General features: G+C 42.2%; 1 protein-coding gene across 1 annotated transcript in view; it reads left to right on the forward strand.

The window, feature by feature from the left end:
* The window catches only part of LOC111154452 (contactin associated protein like 2), a 2,043,877-nt gene that overhangs the window by 1,601,815 nt on the left and 415,389 nt on the right, over nt 1–26,673 (forward strand). Inside the window, exon 14 of the mRNA XM_022514057.1 lies at nt 11,158–11,314. Coding sequence (XP_022369765.1) covers nt 11,158–11,314 — 157 coding nt within the window. The remainder of the gene's footprint in view (nt 1–11,157; nt 11,315–26,673) is intronic.

Below are 26,673 nucleotides of genomic sequence, written 5' to 3' on the forward strand. Positions count from 1 at the left end.
AATTAAGAATGTTTCCTCATTAAAAGCACCAATAAAGTAAAATTTACAGGGCCTCCGAGTGGCTCAGTCAGATAATCATCTGACTCTTGATTTCAGGTCAGGTCATGATCTCAGCGTCATGAGACTGAGCCCCACCTCGGGCTCCATGGTCAATGTGGAGTCTGCTTGACTTTTTCTCCCTCTCCTTCTGTCCCTCTCCCCACTTGCACTCTCTCTAAAATAAATAAAATCTTTAAAAGAAAAAGTAAAATTACATTATTACCATTATTAAGAAATTATCTTCCTAGCATTTTCTACAAGTCAATAAAACACACACACACACACAAAAATCCAATAAGAAAATGGGCAAAAAGTATGAACAGATTTTTTTAAATAAGAAAAGATAAATGAATAAACTTGGAAAGGCAAACAATCTTAGAAGTAATCAGTGCAGGATAACTAAAACCAAAAAGATGTACTCTTTGTCACTCACCACTTGTCACAAGTTAACAGCATAATACCAAAGATTGTCAAGGATTTTCAAGTTTTATGTGCTGCTGGTAGGATTCTGCATTCATGCAAGTGCTTTGGATGAACAATTTCAAAATGCACAAACCATGTGACCTAACAATGGCACTATAGGATCGTGCTCAAAACTCTTAGGCATTTTCACAAAGCATGTTGAAAGAGCAAAAACCTAGACACAGCCCAATGTTGATTAATATTAGAATTAATAAAGTGTGATATATTCAAAGAGCCCATACCGTAATAATTGAGAGTAAACTAAGCACAAGTCTATTTTATTACTCTTTATACCTATGTCAAAAGATATTAAACTTTGTGTTTATATGACTTGTATTTGTGTGTGTAAAATATTTTAACATCCAAATTTTATTTATTTATTTATTTATTTGGGGGAGAGAGAGAGAGTATGTGTGTGCATGCACACGTGAACAGGGGTGGATGGTGCAGAGGGAGAAGGAGAGAGAGAGAATCCTCAAGCAGACTCCCCACTGAGCATGGGCCCAGCACTGGGTTCGACCCCAGGGCCCGAGATCATGACCTGAGCTGAAATCAGAGTCAGACTCTTAACCGACTGAGCCACCCAAGCACCCTTTAACATCTAAAAAGCTTTTAACTAGACTCCACATTACTTAAAAACTAAAGTGCAAACACTGTGAAAGTACCCAAAACCATTTCTCCAACCATAAATTCTGCTTTGCTACACTGCTCCCAGCAGCCTGATTACCCCATAGTTCCAGAAAAACGTCGGATGTTTTCTGGCCTCATACCTTGGCACAACCATTCAGGAGATGCTGAAGTGCTCCTAACTTCCTCCTGGTTTCTTGGCTCCATCAAAGCTGCTCTCAGATCTGCCTTCTTATGGAGACCCTCCAGTCTACCTTGATCCTTGGTAATTGTTTCTTTCTCCAAAATCCTACAGGACCCATTGCCTGAACCTAGAGGACCCATTGCCTGCTCCTATGACATCTGTGTGTATTTTTTCCATCTTATTATGAGTATGCCCTATTAGATATCAAGGCATAATTGTTATATCAAGGCATCAAAATTGTAAATTATTGAACATGGTCTTTCCGCTAGGAGCTTCGATTGGGAATTAGGTTTTCACCCCCATTCCCCATATTGCCTCCCCAGCACTGAAAAGGTGATTCTTGATTATGTAGAGTGCCATTTCAGTTGCAAAGCACTATTTTGCTACTAATTTAAAAAGTTACAGTTGTTTAAATTAACTTGTTAAAGTTACAGTTGTCCTTGAAGTATGAAATAAGCTGAAATGCATCTATTATCATTTGATGGAAGTCAAGGCACAAGACACCGAATATTTCAGTATAAATGATGGGCCTGGGGTAAGACATGTTTTAACAAACAAATACAGTATTTAATGAAAAATGAAATAAAGGGAACAGCCAGTACTCAATCCAGTCATCATCCCTGACATCCAGTTTAATTCCCTCTAAATTCATTCTATAATGAGGAAGATAAATATTTAAAGTAATTGGTCAGGGCTTTTTGGGTGGAAAAGACTAGAAAAGCATATTATTAAACCCACATGGAATAGCATGTGGTTGCACTGATCGCTTTGGTATTACTAGTCCCGCTTGTGTCTGGGGCCATGGTACAAAGGAATTAGCCAGAGGAACTAAGGGGGTCCACAAATGCCATGACCTCTGTGGAACATGGGGCCAAGTTAACATAGAGTGCGTTGGCCTATTCTGTTCTCTTTAATACTGCTCAGAATAATGAATTCACGTCTGATCTGTCACTTCAATTCTGTTCAAATTAATAAAATCTAATTCATTTGAATAGGATTCAAAGTGATTTGCTTCAGTTCAATCAAATGCCTCTCAGTGGAATCAGTCCTTGATTGAAATCTATTAAGTTCAGTTCAATAAAATAAATTTAAATATTATGCAGTAAAATTAATTTTTAATTAACTAACATTTCAGTTCGGGTCCGTTTTGATCTGAACTTCAATTCTCCACTTCTAAATTTGGTCCCCATTTGAATTCATGAAATATAGTAGAATCCAACATAGTCCTAAAAGATGCACCAGGAGGCTAATCAACGGCATTCATTTCTGCTCATCCCTAATCAAATGAGTTTAGTGACATTCATCACAAAGAGAGAAATACTCACCTTTCACTACCATATTGAATGTTTATATTATAACTTCAAAATTATGAGTTTTCCCAACTTCACAACACTGTCGGTAATATGAACTCTGTAAGACTTTTTTGGATTCATTCTTTGTTTGGTCTTTCTATTAACATAGAATCAGATAGCTAGGAAACAAAAGAAAATGTTATTATCAAGTTTAATAAGCTGATTTCACAAAATTTATAGGCAGCTTGAAGTGATAGGCCTTTGTTATCTGTAAAATGCCAAGATACGGGATGTTTCATTTTATTTTTAAAGCTCTTAATCTAAAGAGTAAAATACAGGCATTTGGAATCAGAACCACAGTTATGAAATTTGAAAAAAGAAAGTTTACAATGACTGTTCTGGAAAAAAAAAATGGGAATTTTAAATGGAGGTGTTGCTGTAGTAAACCCCACTGTCACCTTTTCATATCTTACCTACAAAGTGAAGTCCTAGCTCAGTATTCCAGTGGGACCCAGGCACCGGCCTCTCAGTAGTCTGTGACCTAAACCCACACTGTCATTGCCTCAGGTCAGGATATGGCAGGTCTGTCTGACCATAAGAATCATCAGGGCCTTAGTAACTGAGTCCCCGGATCTCCCTCTGAGATTGTTATTCTGTAGATATTATTTTGTAGGCCAGGGAATCTAGAGCGTTGATAAGAACCTCAGGTGGAAACTCTCTCAGGTAAATTGGAAATCCTTCTCTCTACTAATGTCCTGCTAGAGGGAAAAAACACAAAAGCAATCACTCCACGACTTCACCCCCCACCCCTCATCTTTCTAGAAGAATCCTGAGACTTCCACGGTCCATTTCTCAGAAGTGATTGCATGGGGACAAACTCTACATGTTGAAGAAGGGGGGCTGCCTGTATTTAAGGCAGAGAACTCTAGGACTGGTGGCCTGTGCCTGGGGGCAAGGGGAGCTGTGAGACCTGGCATTAGCTGGGATGGTTCTCCTACTGACAGAAGAGGGGAATGTGGCCTGCTTCATCTTCCAAATTATTGCTAGCAAATTCTCTGGAGGGCTCTGTAGTAGCTTCAGCACCTCCAAATTTCCTCTTTGCACCAGCCCAGCCCAGGACTTACTGTGAGGTTTTACCTTCCTTCTTCTCTAGGTTATTTGTCTGGCAAGGAAGGTTCTCACAGGTAATGACTGCTTTGTGCCTAGGGTCTAGAATTACGCCAGTTAAAGATGGCCCCTGTCCTCACTATGTGTGCCTTGCCACGGAGTGCCGTCATCAGATCGGAGCCGTCAGTTGAAATTGGTGTTGTGGAGGGGCAAAGATTAGGTAGTGCTTTGGTGAAGATAGGCCAGGGGAGGAAATGGGAGACTTTCCAAAGCAAGAGTCACTTCTATAGAAAGCGGATCCGTCCGGCACTATAGGGGCTTCAACAGCCAGGTTGCTGCCTGGTGTGGGAGGACAGGGACCAGTGAGGGAGCTGCCTGCAGGGGACACCAAGCAGAGCTCTGAAAGGACCGTATGGGCGGGGTCTTCTCTGGGCGTGCGCCATGATAACATAATTTAAGCAGATATCAAGGTTCTTTGTGTAGACCAGAAGTATGAAAGAGCACATCTCAAAAATCGCACATTTTCATCCAAAGGCCCCCATGCACCTGTCCTAGGGTCTCTCTCAACTTGTTAGCGGGGGCGGGAGGTGGGGGGCGGGAGGTGGGGGCAGTGAGTTGAGAGTCTCTTGGTCTCTTCAAGTCCTGAGAAGCAGGTGGCCTCTTTTGCTTCCTCCTCCGCCGGTTGTCATGCAAACAACAGTCAGCCCTTCAGCATAAGGAAGCTTGAGCTTGAACACAGACAGCGCAGTGATTGTATGTGATTCAATCGCTAATCTGGTTGTTCTAATACAATGTGCCTTACTTTGATACTTTAGCTGCTAGTCAACTTTGAATACGGTTTACTAATCTTGTCCCAGTGGCTACGCCCACTGAGTGTAGCTAACAGAAATCTTCATATTTTGAGGTTACAGAAGTTCTTAAACCCGTGGCCCTGGATAATTAAATTATTTCTCTTCTAACCACTTCTTATTCTTGTCTTTTGAAAGTCTTTCCATTTTTATCACCTTTAACTGCTTTTCCCCAGAGCCAATTAACAGGTAAATAATGATTTGTAAGGCAAAGTGTAGTACTGCATTAGCATAGCACTGGAATAAGGCAATTCTTTGTTCAATGCAAATGAACCATTTCCTTGCTGAATACAAAATATGTGCCAAATTAATAATTTATTTTAGTTACAGTGATTTGATTCAACCGAAATGTGCCAGTGCTAATAACAAAGGGTACAATTTGCTTTCTTCCCAGCATATGGGTTTCTCACTGGCATGCTTCGTTCATGGCAGAACATTTTGTACTGTGCTTATTTATTTTCCTTGGAGGGGGAAAAAATAGCTTCGATCTGGTGTCACCTTAACTGGAAACAGTAGCCATATAAGGTTATAAGTGACTCCAGTCAATGGTGAGAGATGGGGAAGAACTGGGAAATTGGGCCACTCTTTCCTGCTCACTAGCCTGTTGCCTCCTGCACTGAAAAAGGGAAACGTCAGTGCAGGTCGTCCTGCTGGATCCCACCCTGGTATCTCCCTATAGGAACTGAGGGTCCTGCCGAGTAAGATTAGCTCAGAGCCTAGATTCCAGAGTTCAGGCCTCCTGCTGGAATAACCACTGCCCAAACAACATGACAATGAAACTTCCTCTCTTTTGGGGGATGGGGGGGGTTCTTCCTATTCCCCACAGGTGCTTTTGGGACTCCATGGGCTCTCTGGTCCGTTTCCCCTACCACACATTTCTCAGAATCTCATGCTAAAGGAGAGACTGAAAATTACCTTGCTCCTTTTACTGACATTGTTCTGATTTTTATAAAGAATACTGAACCACATTCAACATCTCTCACTAGTGCAATTTACCATCACTGTCTATAATGGAAATATAACAGTGTTAAGTTGTTTCTGTTGGTTGCTGGAAGACATAAATTGAAACTGAGCTGAAGTTTTAGATACAGACTCTTCCAAGGGCTAGTTGAATGATAAGTAGGGCAAGGGAGTTTCCTGCTAGACAGTCCATTAAACCCAGTTCCACAGATGTCTGCTTTGTTTCCTCTCCCCTATTAGATGTGTTGGTATCTCCTAGTTTCCAAAACAATGATAGTAACCAAAATTTCCTTTGAGGGAAAGAACTTAGCATTAGGTCACCTCAAAGAGATGCAGTGTGATAAATAGATGTGATAGCCAGTTAGGTCATGTTTCTACATTTTTGGGGTCAAATTGTAGTCTGGAAGGCCCCAGGGACATTTGCAAGATCAGCATGGTACTGCCCACCTTTGCTGTCTCCCTGTAACATGGACTAGAGATGGAATCAACAGAGACCTTATTCAGGTTACTGGCCGGCTGGCCTGGCTCGGTTTTATAATTTCCTTAAATGGAATTTTTCAAGCCTTATTTTTTTTAAAGTTTTGACTGCATCAGAAGAGAATAGTTTGTTATTGGTCATGGTTCCAACACTAGGAAACATCGGTATGGATGCTTTTACTCTACCCTGATGGGAAGAGAAAGGAGAAGCAAGCACACAAACAAACAAAAACACCTTGAATTCAGAAAGCAAACACAGCTGTCTTTATTCTGGGACATGGCCCACATAGGCAAAAGATAGGGCTTCCGAGTGGACCTTATCTCAAAGACCTGGCCTCTTCCTCCCTTCAGAACAGGGTACTAAAATCTCCCTTTCTCCTGTTCACCAGACCAAGTCAAATATATTTTAAAAATTCTTGTGCTATAAATGATCTAGCAAAGGGAAAAAAATAATAACTTTTCCAAATTAAGTCAGCACAAGTGGAAAACCTAGAAATATGTATGAAGTAGGAGACTCTAATTCTTTTCTAAGTTTGGAGTGTTTGCTCATTTACTACATCAAGCCTGAACCTCCCAGAAGAGTTTCATGACTTTAAATTGCCCACTGTAAAAACAATCCTATTTACAATTGCACCAAAACATATAATAAATATCTAGCAATAAAACTAACCAAAGAGGGGGTTCCTGGGTGGCTCAGTGGGTTAAGCCTCTGCCTTTGGCTCAGGTCATGATCTCAGGTACCTGGGATCCCCGCATCGGGCTCTCTGCTCAGTAGGGAGCCTGCTTCCCCCTCTCTCTCTGCCTGCCTCTCTGCATACTTGTGATCTCTGTCAAATAAATAAATAAAATCTTTAAAAAAGTAAAAAAAAAAAAACTAACCAGAGAGGTAAAAGACTTATACTCTGAAAACTATAAGATATTAATGAAAGAAATTGAAGACAACCCAAACAAATGCTCAGGGATTAGAAGAATTAATGTTCGTACTACCCAAAGCCATCTATAGATTCAATCCAATTTCTGTCAAAAAAAACCAGTAGCATTTTTCACACAACTACAACAAATAATCCTATAATTTGTATGGAACCACAAAAGACCCGAAATAGCCAAAACAATCTTGAGAAAGAAGAACAAAACTGGAGGTATCACAATCCCAAATTTTAAGATATATTACAAACCTGTAGTAATCAAAACAGAGTGATACTGGCACACACATGCACACACACACACACACACACACACACACACATATATATATATATATATATATATATACCCCAAAGACACATAGATCAGTGGAACAGGATAGAGAGCCCAGAAATAAACCCACCCTTATGTGGTCAGTGAATTGACAGAAAGAAGGAAAAAACATACAATGGGGAAAATACAGTCTCTTCAATAAAATTTCTTGGGAAAACTGGACGGCTACATGCAAAGAATGAAACTGGATTACCTTCTTACATCATACATAAAAATAAATTCAAAATGAGTTAGAGACCTAAATGTAAGACATGAACCCTTAAAACTACTAATAGAAAACATAGCCAGTCATCTCTTAGACATCAGCCTTAGTGACATATTTGTGGATATGTCTCTTCAGGCAAGGGAAATAAAAGCAAAAATAAACTACACCAAGATAAAAAAAGCTTTTGCATAGCAAAGGAAACTATCAAGAAAATGAAAAGACAATCTACTGACTGGGAGAAGATATTTTCAAAGGATATATCCAATAAGAGGTTAATATCCAAAATATATAAAGAATTTATACAACTGAACATCCAAAAAAACCCAGATAATCTGATTAAAAATGGGCAGAGGATGTGAATAAGACATTTTTCTGAAGAAGACATCCAGATGGCAACATCACTCATCATCAGGAAATGTGAATCAAAACCACAGGGAGATACTACCTCATGCCAGTCAAATGGCTATTATCTATAAGACAAAAGTAACAAGTGTTGGCAAAGATGTAGAGGAAAGGAAACCCTCATATACTATTAGTGGGAACGTAAAGTAGTGTAACCACTGTGGAAAACAGTATGGAGTTTCCTTAAAAAATTAAACATAGAACTACCATACGATCCAGCAATTCCACTACGAAGTATTTACACAAAGAAAACAAAAACACTAACTTGAAAAGATATATGCACCCCTGTGTTTATTGCAATATTATTTATAATAGCTAAGATATAGAAGCAACCCTAGTGTCCATTGACTGATGAATGGATAAAGAAGATGGTGTGTGTGTGTGTGTGTGTGTGTGTGTGTAATAGGATATTACTTGGCCATAAAATAATGCAATCTTGTCATTTACATCAATATGGATAAACCTAAAGGGTCTTATGCTAAATGCAAATACCATATGATTTCACTTACGTGTGGAATCAAAAAACAAAACGAATAAACAAACAAAAAGCCAGAGTCATAAAAACAAGGAACAGACTGATGGTTGGCCAGAAGGAAAGAGGGTGGGAGATGGGTGAAACAGGTGAAGGGGGTTGAGAGTTACAAACTTCCAGTTATAAAATAAATAACTCACAAAGATGAAAAGTACAGCAGTGGGAATACAGTTAATAATATTGTAATAACATTGTATGGTGACAGATGGGGACTGCCCTTACCATGATGAGCATTGAGTAATGTATAGAATTGTTGAATCACTATGTTGTACACCTGAAACTAATATAACATCATATGTCAACTATACTTCAGTAATAAAAATAAATTGTCTACCTTAAAAAAAAATGATTGGTGTATCTAAGACAGTTCTGCAGCAATCTTCATGCAAGTCCAGTGTGGCTCTTGCCTCATTTTTATTTCTGAGCACTTGTACAGCAGACACTGGCAGAAGTGTCTACCTAGCATCCCAAAATGGTGGGTGAGTTCTCCTCATGAAATTCTAGCTATACACCTGAAGATTTTAATTGACTGGCCTTCTTGGCTTCCTGGCTGGCACCACCCCCAATAGATTCCATTCCCTCCCAGCTTCCTGCAAGAGGAGCTGTTCCTAGGACCTCTCCTCCTCCCCCTCCATTCCCTCCCCCACCTGCCGCTGCCTGGCTTCATCTTGCCGTCATTCATCTGAAACTCCTTCCAACAAAGTCTCCTGTGACCTTGCAGCTGTCAAATTAAAAGAAAAAGTTAAGATTCTCATCTTCATGGATTTCACTATGAAATAATCTGGCAATTCTGAACACTCTGTCTTCTGGAAGTACTTTGCTTATTTTCCCTCCACCCTTTCTGACTGCTCCCTCTACTGGGTCCGTGATGGCCGTCTGCCTCTCTTTTTCTTCTCCAAATGTTCCTGTAATCCAGCAGATTCCAGTGGCGTCTCTCCTGCAACCAGTATTGTCTCTTTTACACTCATGGTTCCTAAAACATGATTTTCAGCCCAAAGAATGTTCCTAAGATCCAGTCTTCTACAGCCAATTGCCTAGTTTATGTATTGAATTCATCATCCTTTCTTCAACATTCCCCAAACTTCTTATCTTCCTACCTAACCTCTTTTCTGCCTTGGTGAAACACATCAGCCAAGCCAGAAGGAGGGAGATTACTTCCTACCCTCCCTCCCACCCTAATCCCAAAATCCTACGCCAATTATACCTTACTAAGCTCTTTCTAATTTATCTTCCTCTCCATTCCCACTCTGTTTTATTATTTCTTTCTGTGTTAACATAGGAGCATCACATCTGGCCTCCCTGACTTCATCCCCCAGAAATCTTTCATCTTACTATGTATATCTTTAAAATATAAATTTGATAATTGCCTGTGTTAAATCCTTTAATTGGTTCACATTACTTACAGGATGAAGTCCAGTCTCTTTGTGTTGGGAGGAAGTAAACACTGACAAGAATAAACCAATGTGAAGTAATTTCTTTTTTTTTTTTTAAGATTTTTATTTATTCATGGACAGAGAGAGATCACAAGTAGGCAGAGAAGCAGGCAGAGAGAGAGAAGAGGGGGGGAAGCAGGCTCCCTGCTGAGCAGAGAGCCTGATGCAGGGCTCGATCCCAGGACCCTGAGATCATGACCCAAGCCGAAGGCAGAGGCTCAACCCACTGAGCCACCCAGGAGTCCCAAGTAATTTCTTATTTGAACAAAGATTTTTTGTGTATGAGGCGCTCATCTACTGTTACTACTACCCCTACAACCCTTTCAAACATACTTCTTCAGCCCTATTTTATTTTTCTGTATTCTACCTATACACTCCTACGTATGTTTTCCATTTAGAACTTTCTCTCTCTGACTTTTGCATTCTGCTGCCTCTGCCCATAAGCGTTTACCTCTCTTACATCCTTATTCACCTGGGTAATGCCCATTCAGCCTTCAGCATATAGCTCAAATATCTTATGTCTTCTAGGAAACCTTCTTTCATGACCTCCTTTCCCTCACTCAGGCTCCTGTGTGTCATAAATCTTATTAGGTTCAATCTGTATCATTTTCTTCCATCAATTCTGCTGAGTTTCTTATCATGTTTAACACACAATGGAAACTCAAGTGATGTTTGATGATGATTGGATGAATGAGCAAATACATGAGTGAATATCAGGCCAAATAATAAAGGCACATGTATTGTATAAGAGCATTGTATGATGTCTTATGAGATACAGCATCGAATTTCTGGCTTGGGAACAGATCTTCAGTGTGATTGAGAGAATCCCTTCAGCTTTCTAAACCTCAGTTTCCTTACCTATAAAATAAGGGGATCAGACTGAGATACAATGAAGGTCATTTGACTCTTATAGTTTATGATCCACCTGACTATTGCCTCCCAGAAAAGCACAACTAGTCATGAACTTAGCTGTAATTTACAGAGTCAGTGCCCCCATCTACATGCCTTCATCATGGTTGTCCCCATCTGGCCAGCCTCTCCTCTGAGTAGACACCTAAGTTACTGAAGCTTGAATGTCCAAGCTTCCTCCAGGGAAAGAGGTACCTATCCTGGTGGGAAAACGTAGGCTTACCATTCCCTGTTGTATTTTTTTTTCCTGTTGTATTTTTTTTTATTAAATATTCCTTTGATTGAAATACATTTACTTGTGAGAGGGTAACGTGATGTTCAGTCTACCAGGGCTCAACACTGCCTCTGGGGATGGAGGTGTACAGTTGACATCAGCGTGGTCAAGCCTAGTCCACTTCATGGCGTCTTTCCCCTTTCTCATAGATGGCAGCCCTTACACCTGGTGGGTTGGCAAAGCCAATGAGAAGCACTACTACTGGGGCGGCTCCGGGCCTGGCATTCAGAAGTGCGCCTGCGGCATCGAGCGGAACTGCACAGACCCCAGATACTACTGTAACTGTGATGCGGATTATAAGCAGTGGTGAGTACAAGCTCCCCTCCCAGTGTGCCTTTAGGTCAGACTAATTCTGTAGCAGAGAACATTGAAAATTGCTGAAATAATAAGAGGAGGGGTTAGCAGTGTTTGGAAGCTAACCCGGGTGACAAAGGTCAGAAACACACACAAAAATGTAAAAACAGAGAGAGGTCAGTGTTACGAGGGTGTGCATTTAGAAATAAGTGGACACATAATTGATGTGTTTCTGTTTTACTCAGTAGAAGAATAACGAACCATGTAGCAGAAGGTGATTTACACTATTAAATGTGCTTTGTAGCAGTGGAGGGAATGACTGTGGGCAGGGAGCCCACGTGCGGGGATGGGGACTGTCCATGGTAAACAGTCTCCTGTGAATGCTTCCACTTCCTACTCTGTTTGCTTTGAGTAGCTGCACAAGAAAAAAGGAGCGGGTAGGTGAAGGGAAAGGAAAAAGTCGTTCCTTGCTCTATCTTCAGCAACAGTGCTCACGGATCTCCTTTCCTTCCTGCCTTGAACTGTTTATAACTCTGATACAGATCAGTTCAAGAAAGATCTATTTCGGGTTTCTTTCATCACGTTCCTGGCTTTTGTTCTGCTTCACAGTGGATGGCTGGGTCTGTGTCAGTAATAGATAAAGATAAAATCAGCTGTCATTCAGCATGAAAAAGAGAGGCCCCAGAAGTTTTGGTGGAAGACTATAAACCTAGGTAGGGCTCTCCCCAGAAGCACACAGTGTGCACCTGCTTCCCATGATGTCAGAAACACGGAGGGCCCTTTGTGTTCCTCTCCTGCCTCTGCACAGCAGCGGAGGGCACGAATCTGGCTCTGAATTTCCTCAAGAACACACACAGTCTACTTCGGTCTGCCTGTGTTTCACACTATTTAGAAGGACAATTGACAAGTTCATTCTACCAGTTAACAGAAAACTAATTCTGAACGTAAAGTTATGTGATTTCCAGGTCGGGTGTCTACCTATTTTCCAAAAGCCATTTTTCTTTTAGTAAATGAAATGAATTACCAAGCCTATATATCCCAGTGTTTTGGAATCGTGCATAAATGTGCGTGCGTGCAGAAATAGCTACCATTATTCTTTTTTTTTTTTTTAAGATTTTATTTATTTATTTGACAGACGGATATCACAAGTAGGCAGAGAGGCAGGCAGAGAGAGAGGAAAGGAAGCAGGCTCCCCGCTGAACAGAGAGCCCGATGCGGGGCTTGATCCCAGGACCCTGGGACCATGACCCGAGCTGAAGGCAGAGGCTTTAACCCACTGAGCCACCCAGGTGCCCCACCATTATTCTTTAATTGTGGTTTAGTGTAAAGAGAAAATCATGATATTCTGTTTTTAATTTTATTTGAGAGATGTCTCTACTGGGGCGCCTGGGTGGCTCAGTGGGTTAAAGCCTCTGCCTTCGGCTCAGGTCATGATCCCAGGGTCCTGGGATCAAGCCCCGCATGGGGCTCTCTGCTCGGCGGGGAGCCTGCTTCCTCCTCTCTCTCTGCCTGCCTCTCTGCCTGCTTGTGATCTCTTGTCTGTCAAATAAATAAATAAAATCTTAAAAAAAAAAAAAAAAGATGTCTCTACTCACATATTCACACACTCCACCAAGATTGGAAGTCAGAAGGGCGGAAGCCAAAGGTGCAGGGCTCTGAAGTTAACTTTTCATTCTTTCATTCAGTCACTCATTAACTCAACAGATACTGATTGAATTTTATATGCCAACAAGTTTTCTAAGTACGGGGGACAAAACAGTGAATGTGAAGAACAAGATCTGCCTTGATTTATGATCTTGTTGTCATTTTTTACTGGCTGTATGTCCTTAAGCAAGTTCTGTGGACTCTGAATCATTTGTTTCTTCATCGTTGACTCCTACTCCCTTCAAGAAGCTGACTTTGAGTGCATTTTCTCCAAGTAGGAGACGTGGGAGCACTGTCCCAGATGGTTCATTGTCTAGCAATGCAGTGTTCATCCTACCACGGAGGACAGTTCAGTAGTCAGGGGAAGGAAAATCTAGTGCATGCATCCAAGCAGAATTCATTTTTGTCAGACATCGTGGTCAGTGCTAGGGATACGATGGTAAATGGAACGTGCACTTTGTCCTTGAAAGAACTCAAAAGTTAGTTGGAGGACAGAGCCCACAGAAATAGCATAATACCATCAGTACTGTGAAGAAGTCATTGCAGGATACAGCAAAAACAAAGGAAGAAAATTTAAATCTAGGGGCACCTGGGTGGCTCAGTTGCTTAAGCATCTGACTTGGGCTCAGGTCATGAGGCCAGGGTCCTGGAATTGAGTCCTGCCATCGGGCCCCCTGCTCAGTAAGGAGTCTGCTTTTCCCTCTGCCTCTCCCCTCCCTGCTCACATGCTCGCTCGCTCACTCGCTCTCTGTCTCTCTCAAATAAATAAATAAAAATCTTTTTAAAAAAGAAAATGTAAATCTAACTGCAGGATTAGAGGAAAAGGTTAGTAAGATCCTCACAGGAAAAAGGATGCTTGGAAGAAAAGTAAGAATTTGTTAGGCTGGCTCTTCCTTAGAAGATCGTCTTGGAGGAGAAGCATGAGACAGCTCGGGCAGTTTGGGGAGCCATTAGTGAAGTAGATTTGGAATGCAATATGGACAGGAGAGGAACCACAGTCACGCTCAGTTTGTGGGAGGTACAGCATTGGAGCTTCCATTCTTTTCCAAGGGTGGTAGAAGTTTGAATTTATCAGCCACAAGCCCTATGGAGGTCAGCATGGGGCGGGGGCGGGGAGACCACAACAGTCCTTGAAAGGCATCAAAGGCTGAAGGCACAGCCACAATGGAGAAGGAAAATGTAGGAGATGTTTGGAAGGTGGTATCTGCAGGACTAGATAGTTAGGCCTGTATGAGAAGAAAGGGAGGAGTCTGGGTAGACGCCCCTTTGGGCACTTGGAAATGGAACAGAAGCCAAGCCACGTGTCAGGCTAAGGAATAAAGCTCTGAGCAGTAGATGTGGAGTTCAGCTTTGAAAGGATTAAGTTGGAGGTGCCGGCATAACATCCTGTCTAAATCCAGAGGGGCACCATTAATGGGATTACTGATAAGAAATAGAAATTTCAGAGAAATGTATTTGCATTTGAAATCACTTCCAAGAACATACCTGAATTCAGATCACAGATGAGAAGACTCGTTGCCGACAGACCTATTCCCTGGGGCTCACAAACACGCCAGTCTCCAGAGTCCTGATTGGCTCATACCTGTTCCCGGTCTCTCAGGGTCCCCTGGATGACCGGTGTGTGGTCCCCTTCTGTACCAGTAGCAGTGAAGACACCCTCACCACTAGCCCTCACCTTTCCACTTCTGGAAAGTTTTCTAATGTCCCCTAACAGAGGCACTATATTTTGAGTAAACTGAAACATATAATGAATATGGTTACAATAAATAGCTATTTAGATGATCTTCTCTATTTAAGACAAGAAAGAGAGCTTTCGGTGATGGCTTACTGGTCTTTGAGTTCAAAGACCCTGGCAAAGGGTCTGCTCTGTGGATGTTTTAAAAATGTTTTTAAAATGGCCCGGATTTGCATCTTTTGAGGAGGCTTTTAACCACTCTGAAACTTAGATTTGTTGTCTCTATAATAAAAATAAATCTTGATCGGCAGACAAGCGTGAGAGCAAATGGGAATACAGATTATGAAAACAGTCTGTAAATTGTGTAGTAACGGATACATAGTTCTTTGCAATTCTTCATTCTGTAATTTCCCTCCAAGTTTTAATGATTTCAAATGAATCTTTAGAAATGAAAACAGACTGTGGACAGTGAGTCCCTTCATGCCCTGGCCCAGCAGCAGATCCCAAGTCAGAGTCTACGACACCACGTGGCAGGGGTGTGGATGGGCTCTACTGGCGAGGCCCACATCAAATGTCATCGAAAGACAAGGTGTAAGTCCTCCAGCCCCATCTGACCTCAGGCAGAGATGCTAGAGCTGGACTGTGGTACTGAACACAGCAGGGGTCTAGTTCCAAGGAAACCCTTGCTCCCCTGACTTCCCAAAGGGCAAGAATGAGAGCAGTTTTGTTGGTGGAGGCAATCTTAGCGCACCAACTGGCTGCGCAAAGGAAACAGCTGTTCGCAGGCATCGTCTGAGGTCCTCTTTTCACCCAGAACAGGGAAAGGCCACAGCCCTTCTAGGAACCTGACTTCAGGTGCAAGCTTCTTGACTAGAAGGGAGGGCGCTTCCCAGCTGGCTCACTGTCCTGGCAACCCGGAATGTGTGCTCCCAAGATCGTGGGGATCCAGATCTTTTTGTCCTGCCACAGATGAGAGCGAAGAGATTCGGGAGAAGGGAAACCTCGTGCCTAAGTCCAAGCGAAATTCACACATGTGAAACCACACTTGCTGTGATACGTGAAAGGACAAATGAAGGTTCTACTTCTGAAGCTCAGGCTTTCAGGCTCCGTGTCCAGCTAAGAAAGTTACTCTCTCCAATAATCTTAACCTCACTCACTGTGAATCATTTGATTAAAATGGAGTGAGGCTGACATGGGGACGAAGCTCTCCGATGCCCTCTCCTGTGTGTGTGACCTGCGTCAGCACAACTGGCTTCTGTAAGTTCCCATGTCATGTCGGCAAACTGTAGACAGATAACCCTTCCCAGTTCATGCAGAGATTTGGTGAAGTGCCGTCGTAAATGAATGTTTAAAATTACAGGCGGGCACGTTATTTTTACTACGTGAATGTTGAATGGAACCCTGGCAACAATTGTTAACAATTTCTTAAATTATAGTTACTTAAAGGGGGGCCCAGGAAAATATAAATTACGTTCCACAAATTATATTAGAAATGAGAAGCAGAGAGAAGACCTAGACCCAGGTTTCCAAACTTCCAGTCCAGTGTTTTTCTGTAACATCCTGATCAAGGAAGACTATTAACATTGTTTTTATCTTTTTAATGATTTATGAATTTAATGTTTATAGCCATCTCTAATTTTTAAACCTAAAGTTTAAACAAATAGACCACATATTTTATGTTCTTCTTAAAGAAAAACAATCTAAGCATTTATTATTATTTACTAGAGTAAAATACACAAAAATGGGCCTGGGATAAACGAGACTATAGCTCAGGACACAAGCAGGCCTCCCAGCAAAGCGACAATGGCCTGTGAGAACTATAATCATCTCAATGATTGCCTGATTATCTATGCTGTGAGAAGTTTTGCACAGTTATTTCTGAGATTGAATGTAATTTAACATTTATGATTTACTATTCGCAGCAATAGTAAATATTCCCACCTACCGTGCCAGAATCCTAATTAAGTGAGCCTTGGCCTCAGCTAAGTGCCCACCACTGGGTAATTCCTGGTCTCTTGCGGCCCGACCCAATGAGCTAAATCATCACATCTGAAATTAGCAGTTCCAAAACTGGAATTACCAGTGAAGGCGTGCCAGTCATTGCTTGAGTGCCCTTCTCTCATTCTACTTGTAGAATTTCTGGGTGATTGTGTCTTGGCCAAGATGGGCCCATACAGAGCGGGTGATGAGCCCGGTAAAAAGCTGTGAGCAAGTCTGAGTGTTAAAGTTAGTGGGCCATTCCCACCTCCATCGCAGAAAGGCCAGGCACATGCCTACTTGTGTGTCCCATTCCACTCACCCCGAATGGAACTGGCTTCGCTGTAGGTCTTTCCTTCCTGGGCCAGAAATAATCCACGACCAGCTCTTTATAGGCAGCAGAGAACCTCTTTAGTGTTTTAAAATCAGAAACATCTGATTCAGTTAGCTTACTACCAAACAACTGTTAAGTACTTAGAATATTTTGAAAAGTAATCATTACACATTTTTTCATGGTTTCTAAACAGTTTCATCTAATCTTTTTAAATAATATTTTTCCCTGAAACGTGTTTATTTTTACTCAAAGTGGAATATTTATATATGCATTCTCGTTTGCTGTGTTGTTCACATCATAATAGTGAATATTTAGGGATATTAATTATGTGTCAGACATTGTTTCAAGAGCTTGAATGTATCATGTCATTTAAACATGACATTGGCCCTACAATTAAAGTACTATTTTATCTGCCCCAAAGAGGTTAAGTTACTTTCCCAAGGTCACACAGTAAGTGGCAGAGCTAAGATTCAAACCCTGGGCAGGCCAACTCCAAACTCATGCTTAGATAGTACACAGCGTGGCATGTTAAGAAAAAATTTGTTTTAATATACACACTGTATAGAGTATGGCAAGAAAGCCACCTTTTAATGGCAGTTTGGAAAGTGCTATCAAAAGTTAAACACATATTCTTTGAGTATTTTACTATATGGCATTGCCTTTCTTGAACAAATACGGACAAATATAGGTACTGGATTTTCCATTTTTTGTAGTAATCAAAACAAAAGAAACCCAACCTGAAATTTCCATTAATAGAATTTTAGATAATTATTACTGATGTTAGGTTGTTGAAGGAAAGAAGGGAGTAGACACTCAAATACTTGCATAGAAAAATGGCCAAAGTAAAAATGCAAAAAGAAAGTTGAAGAATAATCTGTATGATATGAATCTTTTTTTTTAAAGATTTATTTATTTATTTATTTGACAGACAGAGATCACAAGCAGGCAGAGAGGCAGGCAGAGAGAGAAGGGGACGCAGGTTCCCTGCTGAGCAGAGAGCCCGATGTGAGGCTCGATCCCAGGACCCTGGGATCATGACCTGAGCCGAAGGCAGAGGCTTTAACCCACTGAGCCACCCAGGCGCCCTTGAATCTGTTTTTTTTTTTAAATTATGTATGCAGCTATAACCCTTATACGTGTATAGACAAGTTCTGGAAACCATACAAAATAAACCATTAATAATAGTTAACACAGTGGGACGAAGGATATGAGCGTCTTATGGAAGTCTTGTCTTTATCCCCTTCTACATCTTAATTAGCCTTTGAATGTCTTGGCGTGATCATAGCTAACCCATTAAATTAAAATTAAAATTTTTATAAGTAGCTTAAACATCTAAAATGACAGGTATCTGGGTGGCTCAGTTGGCTAAGCATCCAATTCTTGATTTTGGCTCACGTCATGAACTCAGGGTCGTGAGATCCAGGCCTACGTCGGGTTTTACACTTGGTGGCAAGTCACCTTGATATTCTCTCCCTCTCCCTCTCCCTCCTCACCCTCTTCTCTCTCAAGTAAATAAATAGATCTTTTTAAAAAATCTAAAATGTAAAAGGAAGGGCCCCCACAGACATCGTGTTACATAACAACAAATACTATTTTCCTAAGAAAGCAGATAGAAAAATAAGTTTCAACAACAGAACAAAAGCATCTCCATTCTTGATTCTGTAGCCCCAATATTGGAATGAGTTTCTTAAAAAATGGAAGGAGGTCTCTCTCCCATTTAGCACAGTGACACAGAATATCCAGGCCATTACCCTTTGAGCCACATGCAGAATACTGGGTTTTTAAATTATTATTACTTTTATTAACATATAATGTATTATTTGCCCCAGGGGTACAGCTCTGTGAATCATCAGGTTTACACATTTCACAGCACTCACCATAGCACATACCCTCCCCATGTCCATAATCCAGCCACCCTATCCCTCCCCCACCCCCCAGCAACCCTCAGTTTGTTTTGTGAGATTAAGAGTCTCTTATGGTTTGTCTCCCTCCCAATCCCATCTTGTTTCATTTTTCCTTCCCTACCCCCCAAGCCCCCCATGTTGTTTCTCAAATTCCTCATATCAGGGAGATCATATGATAATTGTCTTTCTCTGATTGACTTATTTCACTCAGTATAATACCCTCTAGTTCTATCCATGTCATTTGCAAATGGCAAGATTTGGGGTTTTTTATGGCTGCAATATATATATATATATACCACTCTTCTTTATCTATCCATCTGTTGATGGGCATCTAGGTTCTTTCCATAGTTTGGCTATTGTGGACATTGCTGCTATAAACATTTGGGTGCATGTGCCCCTTCGGATCACTACGTTTGTATCTTTACGGTAAATACCCAGTAGTGCAATTGCTGGGTCGTAGGGTAACTCTATTTTCAACTTTTTGAGGAACCTCCATACTGTTTTCCAGAGTGATTGCACCAGCTTGCATTCCCACCAACAGTGTAGGAGGGCTCCCCTTTCTCCGCATCTTTGCCAATATCTGTTGTTTCCTGACTTGTTAATTTTAGCCATTCTGACTGGTGGGAGATGGTATCTCATTGTGGTTTTGATTTTTATTTCCCTGATGCCAAATGATGTTGAACAACTCTTTTATCACCTTGATCTGAATTCTGTAAAACTCACGCTGGTGTTTTTAAAACCTTCTGGGGTCCTGCTTGGGACAACCGCCCCTTCATATCTCAAGACTGCGTGATCTGATTCTTGCCTCATAGAGGGTGTGATTCTATGAGTAGTATGGGTATCCGTCACGAGGGACACTCTTCTGATTGCTAAACTGACCAAACAATAGCCAGTATTCAAATAAATGTGTGAGCGTGAATGTGTAAAATAAAAAGTATTAAAATGGATACTTATCGATACATTTCCTTTTTAGATACATAAATGGAGCTGACCTTTGATCTAATGAAGGCCATCCTCATTAAGTTAAGCTTTGTTTAAAAAAGCAAAGAGGAGGGACACCTCAATTGGTTAAGTGGTTTGCCTTCAGCTCAGGTCATGATCCCAGGGTCCTGGGATCCAGTCCCAATTCGGGCTCAGTGGAGAGCCCACTTCTCCCTCTCCCTCTGCCGCTCCCCCTGCTTATGCTCTCTCTATCCCTCTCTGACAAATACATAAAATCTTAAAAAAAAAAAAAAAAAAAAGAAAGAAAGAAAGAAGAGGAAGAAAAAGGAAAGTGTTTATTTTAAACCAGTTTAGCCCCAGATTTCAGCATGTCTCGGTGTTAGCATGGGCCCTGAGACAATTTCAGGCAGGTCCCACGGCCCCCTGTACTTTAGTCCTTCTGCTTCCGCTATGAAGTCTGTCGGTCAATTTGCCTGCACCGTGAAGTTGCATCTAAAGAGGCTATTCCTAGAAAGCCTAGCTCCGAAGCTCATTTAGAAGAGTAACTACTTTTCAATATGTGGGTCAGAGCTCAGAGCCTAAGTAAGGCAGGGGCTCCTGCTCTTTCATTAGGAATTCGCCCTGGGATCAGAAATGGGAAGTAGCAGCGAGGCTCCCGGGTGCTGGACAGCTCCAAATGCGAAGCGTCCCTGCGGGCTTGAAAGACCTCTTGGCTAACAGGGGTAGAGAAATGTCGCTCCTCGTTTCCAGAGGAGGCATAAAAATGATATATCATATTCTGTCTCAGGGATATTTTGGTGCCAAGTTGCTTGGCACAGCCTAGAATCTCCTGTCACCTCTCGGATTGTATCATGACAGAAAGGTAATTGGGCACCGGAGAAGATGTCAGCGGACTGTCAATATGGTTTGACCACTGCCCCTAAATAATATTGATGACACGAAAGCAAGAGGGATTAATCAGGTGGGAGCCTGTCAGATGTTCAGAGCCTGTGGCAGGTTCCCGAGATAAATACCCCCTCCGACAGAATGCTAAACGGACTCCCAACGGAAGAGATGATTTAGCCGTCTTGAGGAAAACAGAACCAAGATGCCAGAGAGCTTTTGGAGAAAACACAGCTCACTTTCCATCCCCCTCTCCCCAGCAGGCTTTAGAAAGAGAGCGGTCCATGATAGTTTCTGGGGGAAAAAAATTGCATCCTCCCTAAGAATCGATCATGAAAAAGGATAAAATTGAAAGTCGTGTCATGTGGTTTACAGCAAAGAGCTGAGCCATCGGGGTTTGAAACTCCAGGGTGCAGGTGACTACACCTTGGGGGTGCCATGCGTGTGCTATGCGGGTGCCCTGCGGACGCAGCCCATCTGTCTGTTGGTGTGCTCTGTGGCCCTCTGAGAGATCAGGCCCATCCACATGAAGCTCACCATCACACTGTCCTTACTGTGCCAGCCACCTCTCCTGGGCCCCTCACAGATGCTGGACACTCTGTCGCTACAGCTTCTTTCTTACCGCAGCTCACGTCGAAACCTGAGCTCTGAATATGACTGTGGCAACCTTCCGAAAGAACTTCGGAGTTTGATGCTCCCCCATCCTACACGTTGATCACTGATTACCACTGTCTGGCTTCATAGAAATTAGAATCTCCTAGGAAACATTCAGAATGACGGATCATCAGGCCGTGCCTCAGGGTAATTAGATCAATATCTCTGGGGATCGGGTCTGACCATCCTGGATTCTGCAGACTCCCGAGATTTCAAGTGGGTAGCCAGGGTTGAGAGTCACTGATTGCTGGCTAAGTTGAGCTGCATGTAATAAAAAAAATAAATAAATAAACCTTAAGCAAGACGTAATCTTAATTCTCTTTTTGGGGGCGAAAGAAGCCCATGATCCTTCCAACAATCAGCACTCACGTTCTTAAGAGTTTAACAACATCCTCAGGATCCAGTAGGGCTTCTAGAGCTCCAGCCATCACATTCATGTTCCAGATGGAAGGTAAGAAGGGGATAAAGAAAGGGTGATTTCTCCTTCTGAAAATGACTTTATACACGACTTCCATGTACAAATTGTTAGCTGGAACTTAGTTACATGACCACACCTGCAAAGCTGTCTGGGTTAGTAGCTTTTAGCTGGGTGTGGATGTGCCTCACTAAAAACGAGGGTTCTCTCACCAACAATGAAGGGGAATGAGCCTGCTGGTATCCTGTTCAGACACCTTCATGAGTTCCCTTCACGATTAAATCCGAACTCATTCAAGTTACTATTTCAAACCTTCCAGAGTCTCTCCCCATCTTACCTGTCAGCTCAACCTCGCTGTCCGCCATGGCCATTCTGAGAAGTTGTATCCTTTCTCACTGCTGGCCCTTCGACATGCAGCTAAAATATCCTGTCTCATATCTGCCAACCAAATGTCACTCCCCACTAAAGATTAGCTCCCATGCTTGTTTCTCACGGAAACCTCCCCTGCTTGCCCCCACCCCCAACATCTTGCCCAAATCCTACTTTAGAGGCTTTTTTCCCCAGCTCCCAAAGCCAATTTATTATAAAGTTAGTTTGGGTCTTACCTGTAACGATTTTGCCTCCTCTCTCATACTGTAAACTTCGCGAGGCCAAACACCACACCCCGTTCGTGTTTGTAAATCCTTTATGCCTATCACCCGCCGCAACTTGGCAACAGTTTGCAATTTGGATTAAGTGTGTAGCACTTCAGAGGTTTGGATTTTTGTAGCGTTTTTGTCATGAACCATAAACACAAAGAGACACCTATGCTTTAGTCTTTGAAGATTTTTTTGTACAATGTACAGCAAAAATTGGAAAGTTTTTTTTAAATATATTTTATTTATTTATTTGACACAGAGAGAGAGAGATCACAAGTAGGCAGAGAGGCAGGCAGAGGGAGAGGGGGAAGCAGGCTCCCCGCTGTAGCAGAGAGCCCGATGCAGGGCTCGATCTCAGGACCCTGGGATCATGACCCGAGCCGAAGGCAGAGGCTTAACCCACTGAGCCACCCAGGTGCCCCTGGAAAGTTATTTTTGTACAGAATTGTACTGTAATTCAGCCAAGGCAGTTCTTAAAATGTGAATGATAGGTGATCTATACTCACATACCTACATATATATTAAATATACTACATTATTATATGTGATATGTAATAATGCTATTAATTTGTGGGGGGGGCATGCTCAATGTGTTTAGCTAATTAAGTGCCTGATATTAACATGAAATAAGTTACTCTATATGCAAGAAAATAAATGCCTGAGATGGAAATACAGGAGGTTTGGAAGATGGAGGAGATGAGCCCGGGTAATAATACTGAGAATAACACTGAGAAGAGTGTTCCTGTACATGGGCAGATAATGTGTGTTAGGCAGGATAATGGTACCCAAAGATGTTCAGGTCCTAATTTCCAGAACCTGAGAATATGTTACCTTATACAGCAGAAGGGGCTGTGCAGATGTGATTAAGGGTAAAAATCCTTGAAATGGCAGATTATCCTGGATTATCAGGCTGGGCCCAGTCTCATCGCAGGAGTCTTTAGAAATGGAGAATGTTTCCCAGCAATGGTCAGAAGGAAATCTGGTGATGGAGGAAGGATCGGAGAAAGCCCAGCTTGTTATCTTTGCAGGGGAAGGAGGGGGTCCATGAGCCAAGAACTTGGGCACCCCTGGATGCTGGAGAAGGCAAGGACATGGATTTTCCCATGGAAGCTCCAGAAAGAAACTGAGCCTTGACAGCATCTTGATTTTAGTCCCGTTGGCCTCATGCTGGAATGTTAGTCTATAGAACCGTAAGATAACAGCCCTGTGCTGTCTTAAGCCACTTAGTTTGTGGTAATTTGCTACGGCAGCGAGAAAAAGCTTGTAGATCTGTTTTTTGCTTTGGCTGGTGTCATTGAAAACACTCTGCAAAACATTGCCTCTCTCTCATAGCGCTGTAGAGTCAGGGTTGACTGGCAGAGGAATAGCCTTGCAGCTAGCTTAAAAAGAATGTCCTTGTAGGTGATCTTATGGCCAGTGTCTCACTTCAGTGCCCATCCGTCACTTGCTGATGCAAGAGCATCAAGCCTGTGGAGAGAACATACACAGCTTCCTTGGATGTATGGCCCTCTTAACCAGGGAGGATTGGTTGCCAGTTCTTATCTGAGATTGGGTCTCCTTCAGGTGGATGACTGTCTCGCTGATGATAGGAATTTTCCAGCTCAGAAATGTTCCTGTCTCCAGGCACTCATTCAGCCGTGTCCAAGGCCCTGCTATGTACCAGGGCTGTGTGGGACCCTCCGGCTGGTCCTGAGAAGCACAGGGCGGGTGGGCAGCTTTAATGCTATGCCTCCTGCTGGAAAATTTAGGATGTTTTCTTGATTCCTTCAACATTTTAATTTCACAACCTGATCCTGCTTTTTCTCCTCTTCCTCCTCCTCCTCCTCCTTCTTTTTATTTTAATTGACAGGCAGAGAAATGAGTGGATAATGAGGGTTTTATCCTTTTCTTATTTTCATAATAACTAATGAATTAAAGAGGGACATTAGGGGCATTATGGGATTTCCGATTGTAATACCTCGTTTCATGGCAGATGCCATTAGCCTGCCCTGTGGCCTGTCTGCATCTGGCCTTGATCTGTTCTTTATAGCCTGTTAAACTCTGCGTTGTCCAGATAGCCCCAACTCTGTTAGCAGTGAGCTTTTATACCTAGGACAAGACCTGGAAAATAATGAGCAGTATTATTTTCTGTTATTATTATTTGGGGATATTTGGTCAGCTTCACTGCATGAAAACTATCCTATTTTCTAGAGGCCTTGATGCAGTAGTCAATTATAAGACAGGCTCTTCTGGAGTTGTTTGTCCATTCATTTCACCAGTTGCGCCGTGAGTTTCCATTGCGCTGTCTACTCGTGCGAGTGACTATACAAGACAATGTCAGCCCTGAACTGCACAAGTCCACTTACACGCGGATTTTTTTTCAGTAAATACGGTACCGTTGTGTCAATGTCTTTTCTCTTCCTGGTGATTTTCTTAATAACATTTCCTTGTCTCTAGCTTACTTTATTGTAAGAATATATAATACATGTGACATAAAAAAGTATGTGTTAGTGAACTATGTATGTTATTAGTAATGTTTCTAGTCAAGAGTAGGGTATGAGTAGTTAAGGTTTTGGGGAATCAAAAGTGATTTGTGGACTTTTGACTCTGGGTGGTTTGTGGAGAGAGGAAGTGGACGGGAGAGGTCAGCCCTCTAACCCCCACATTGTTGAAGGGCGGGGCAGGGGGATTTATTTGGTGAGAATACAAACTAACACTAGGACACAGGATTGGGCTGGAGACGGAATATTTTCAAATCTAAGAGAACTTGTAAACCCCTTCTAGAGAAAGAAAACCCTCCCAAGAAAATGATTAAGAATGATCCTGTCAGGTCCCAATTAGCCACAAACAAATTATCCCCATTATAGACTATGCATACTGTTTATTTCTACTATAGAAAGCATTACAATAATCACATTCAATCCTTGTTGCATTTTAAATTGAATGCAAATTACAAATATTGAAAAGCAAACGAAGTCCCTAGGAAAATAAATGAGGAAATGTGGTGAAGGAGAAAAGAGCAGTGATGGGAAATAGCCAGTCTGGCTCATTGAGAGCAGCCATCTCATTTCTGAACGTCTGTCCTGGCTTCCTGTTGCCTGTGCCCAACCCTGCTTATAATTCAAAGTCAATGTTGGAAGAAATCCATCATTGACAGTATATGGCAGCCTTCCACAGGGTCAGGCCAGGGTGTCTGGAGGGCCACTGCCCAAGCTTCCCTCTCCTTTTCAGGGGTGCAGACTGCCTCCGAGTCATCCATAAACATACTGATGGCTCCTCAGGGACTTTTCAGGGACACTGCAGGGTAGGAAATCGGGAAGGAATGTGATGACATGCACATGACATTTGGGATTTTTTTCTAGTGCTGGGTTATTTTCCACAGCAGGTCCTTCCTACCGTTGGTTTGTTCCCAGATGTTTAGTCCAGGTTGTAAAGTCTAGAAACCACTCGAACTATCCACAGTATTCCCTGTGAGTGTGCAGCCATTCCAACTCTAGGAGCACTTCAGACCGTGTTCATCAGGGTTAACTCCCTCAAGACTGTATTCAGAAAGAAAAATAGGCCAGAGGGGCATGACAGATGACTATTAGTAAAAAGAGGATGCCAAAATCAGCTGTTAGCATTTATCCCAAGCTCACTGTGAGGCCTCAGTGTGACAGGACCACCAAAATACACAACAAAATAAAATACCCTTGGTATCTCCTCAGTCAAGTGTCCAGATCACAGGAGTCTACAGCATCAGCTGTACTGCCCCTGAAGTATTGTATCTGGTACTGGGAAACCAGAACAAGGACAGTGAGGTCAGGGAATTTGATGGGTATTCTGCATGAAGAAGAGCTGAGGAAAAGAGGAGGGAGGGAAGGAAAGCAGGCCACTATTTAGTGCAAGTGTTCCTTAAGCTATGGGATGAATTGTGTCCCCTAAAAAAAATAGGTTGAAGTACTAACCACAGTACATGGGAATGTCACCTTATTTGGCCATAAGGTCTTTGCAGATGTTGTCAAGTTGAGATGAGGTTGTTAGGCTGATGAGTGGTGTCCTCGAGCAGAAGAAGAGAAGAGGCACAGAGACAGACACACACAAAGAAGAGAACACCATGCAAACACATACACACAAGGGGAACACCCCGCAAGGATGGAGGCAGAGACTGGAAACATGTATCTATGAGCAAGGAATGCTGAGGGTTCCAACAACGCCAGAAGCTAAAAGAATGGCATGGACCAGATCCTCCCCTAGACCCTAGAGACAGCTTGATTTTAATTCTAGCCTCTAGAAGTGTTGGAAAATAGATTTCTGTTGTTTTAAGCCACCCAGTTTGAGGTCCTTG

Source organism: Enhydra lutris, unplaced genomic scaffold (assembly GCF_002288905.1).
Source record: "Enhydra lutris kenyoni isolate GAN:26980312 unplaced genomic scaffold, ASM228890v2 scaffoldscaffold37, whole genome shotgun sequence".
Taxonomy (NCBI): Eukaryota; Metazoa; Chordata; class Mammalia; order Carnivora; family Mustelidae; genus Enhydra; species Enhydra lutris.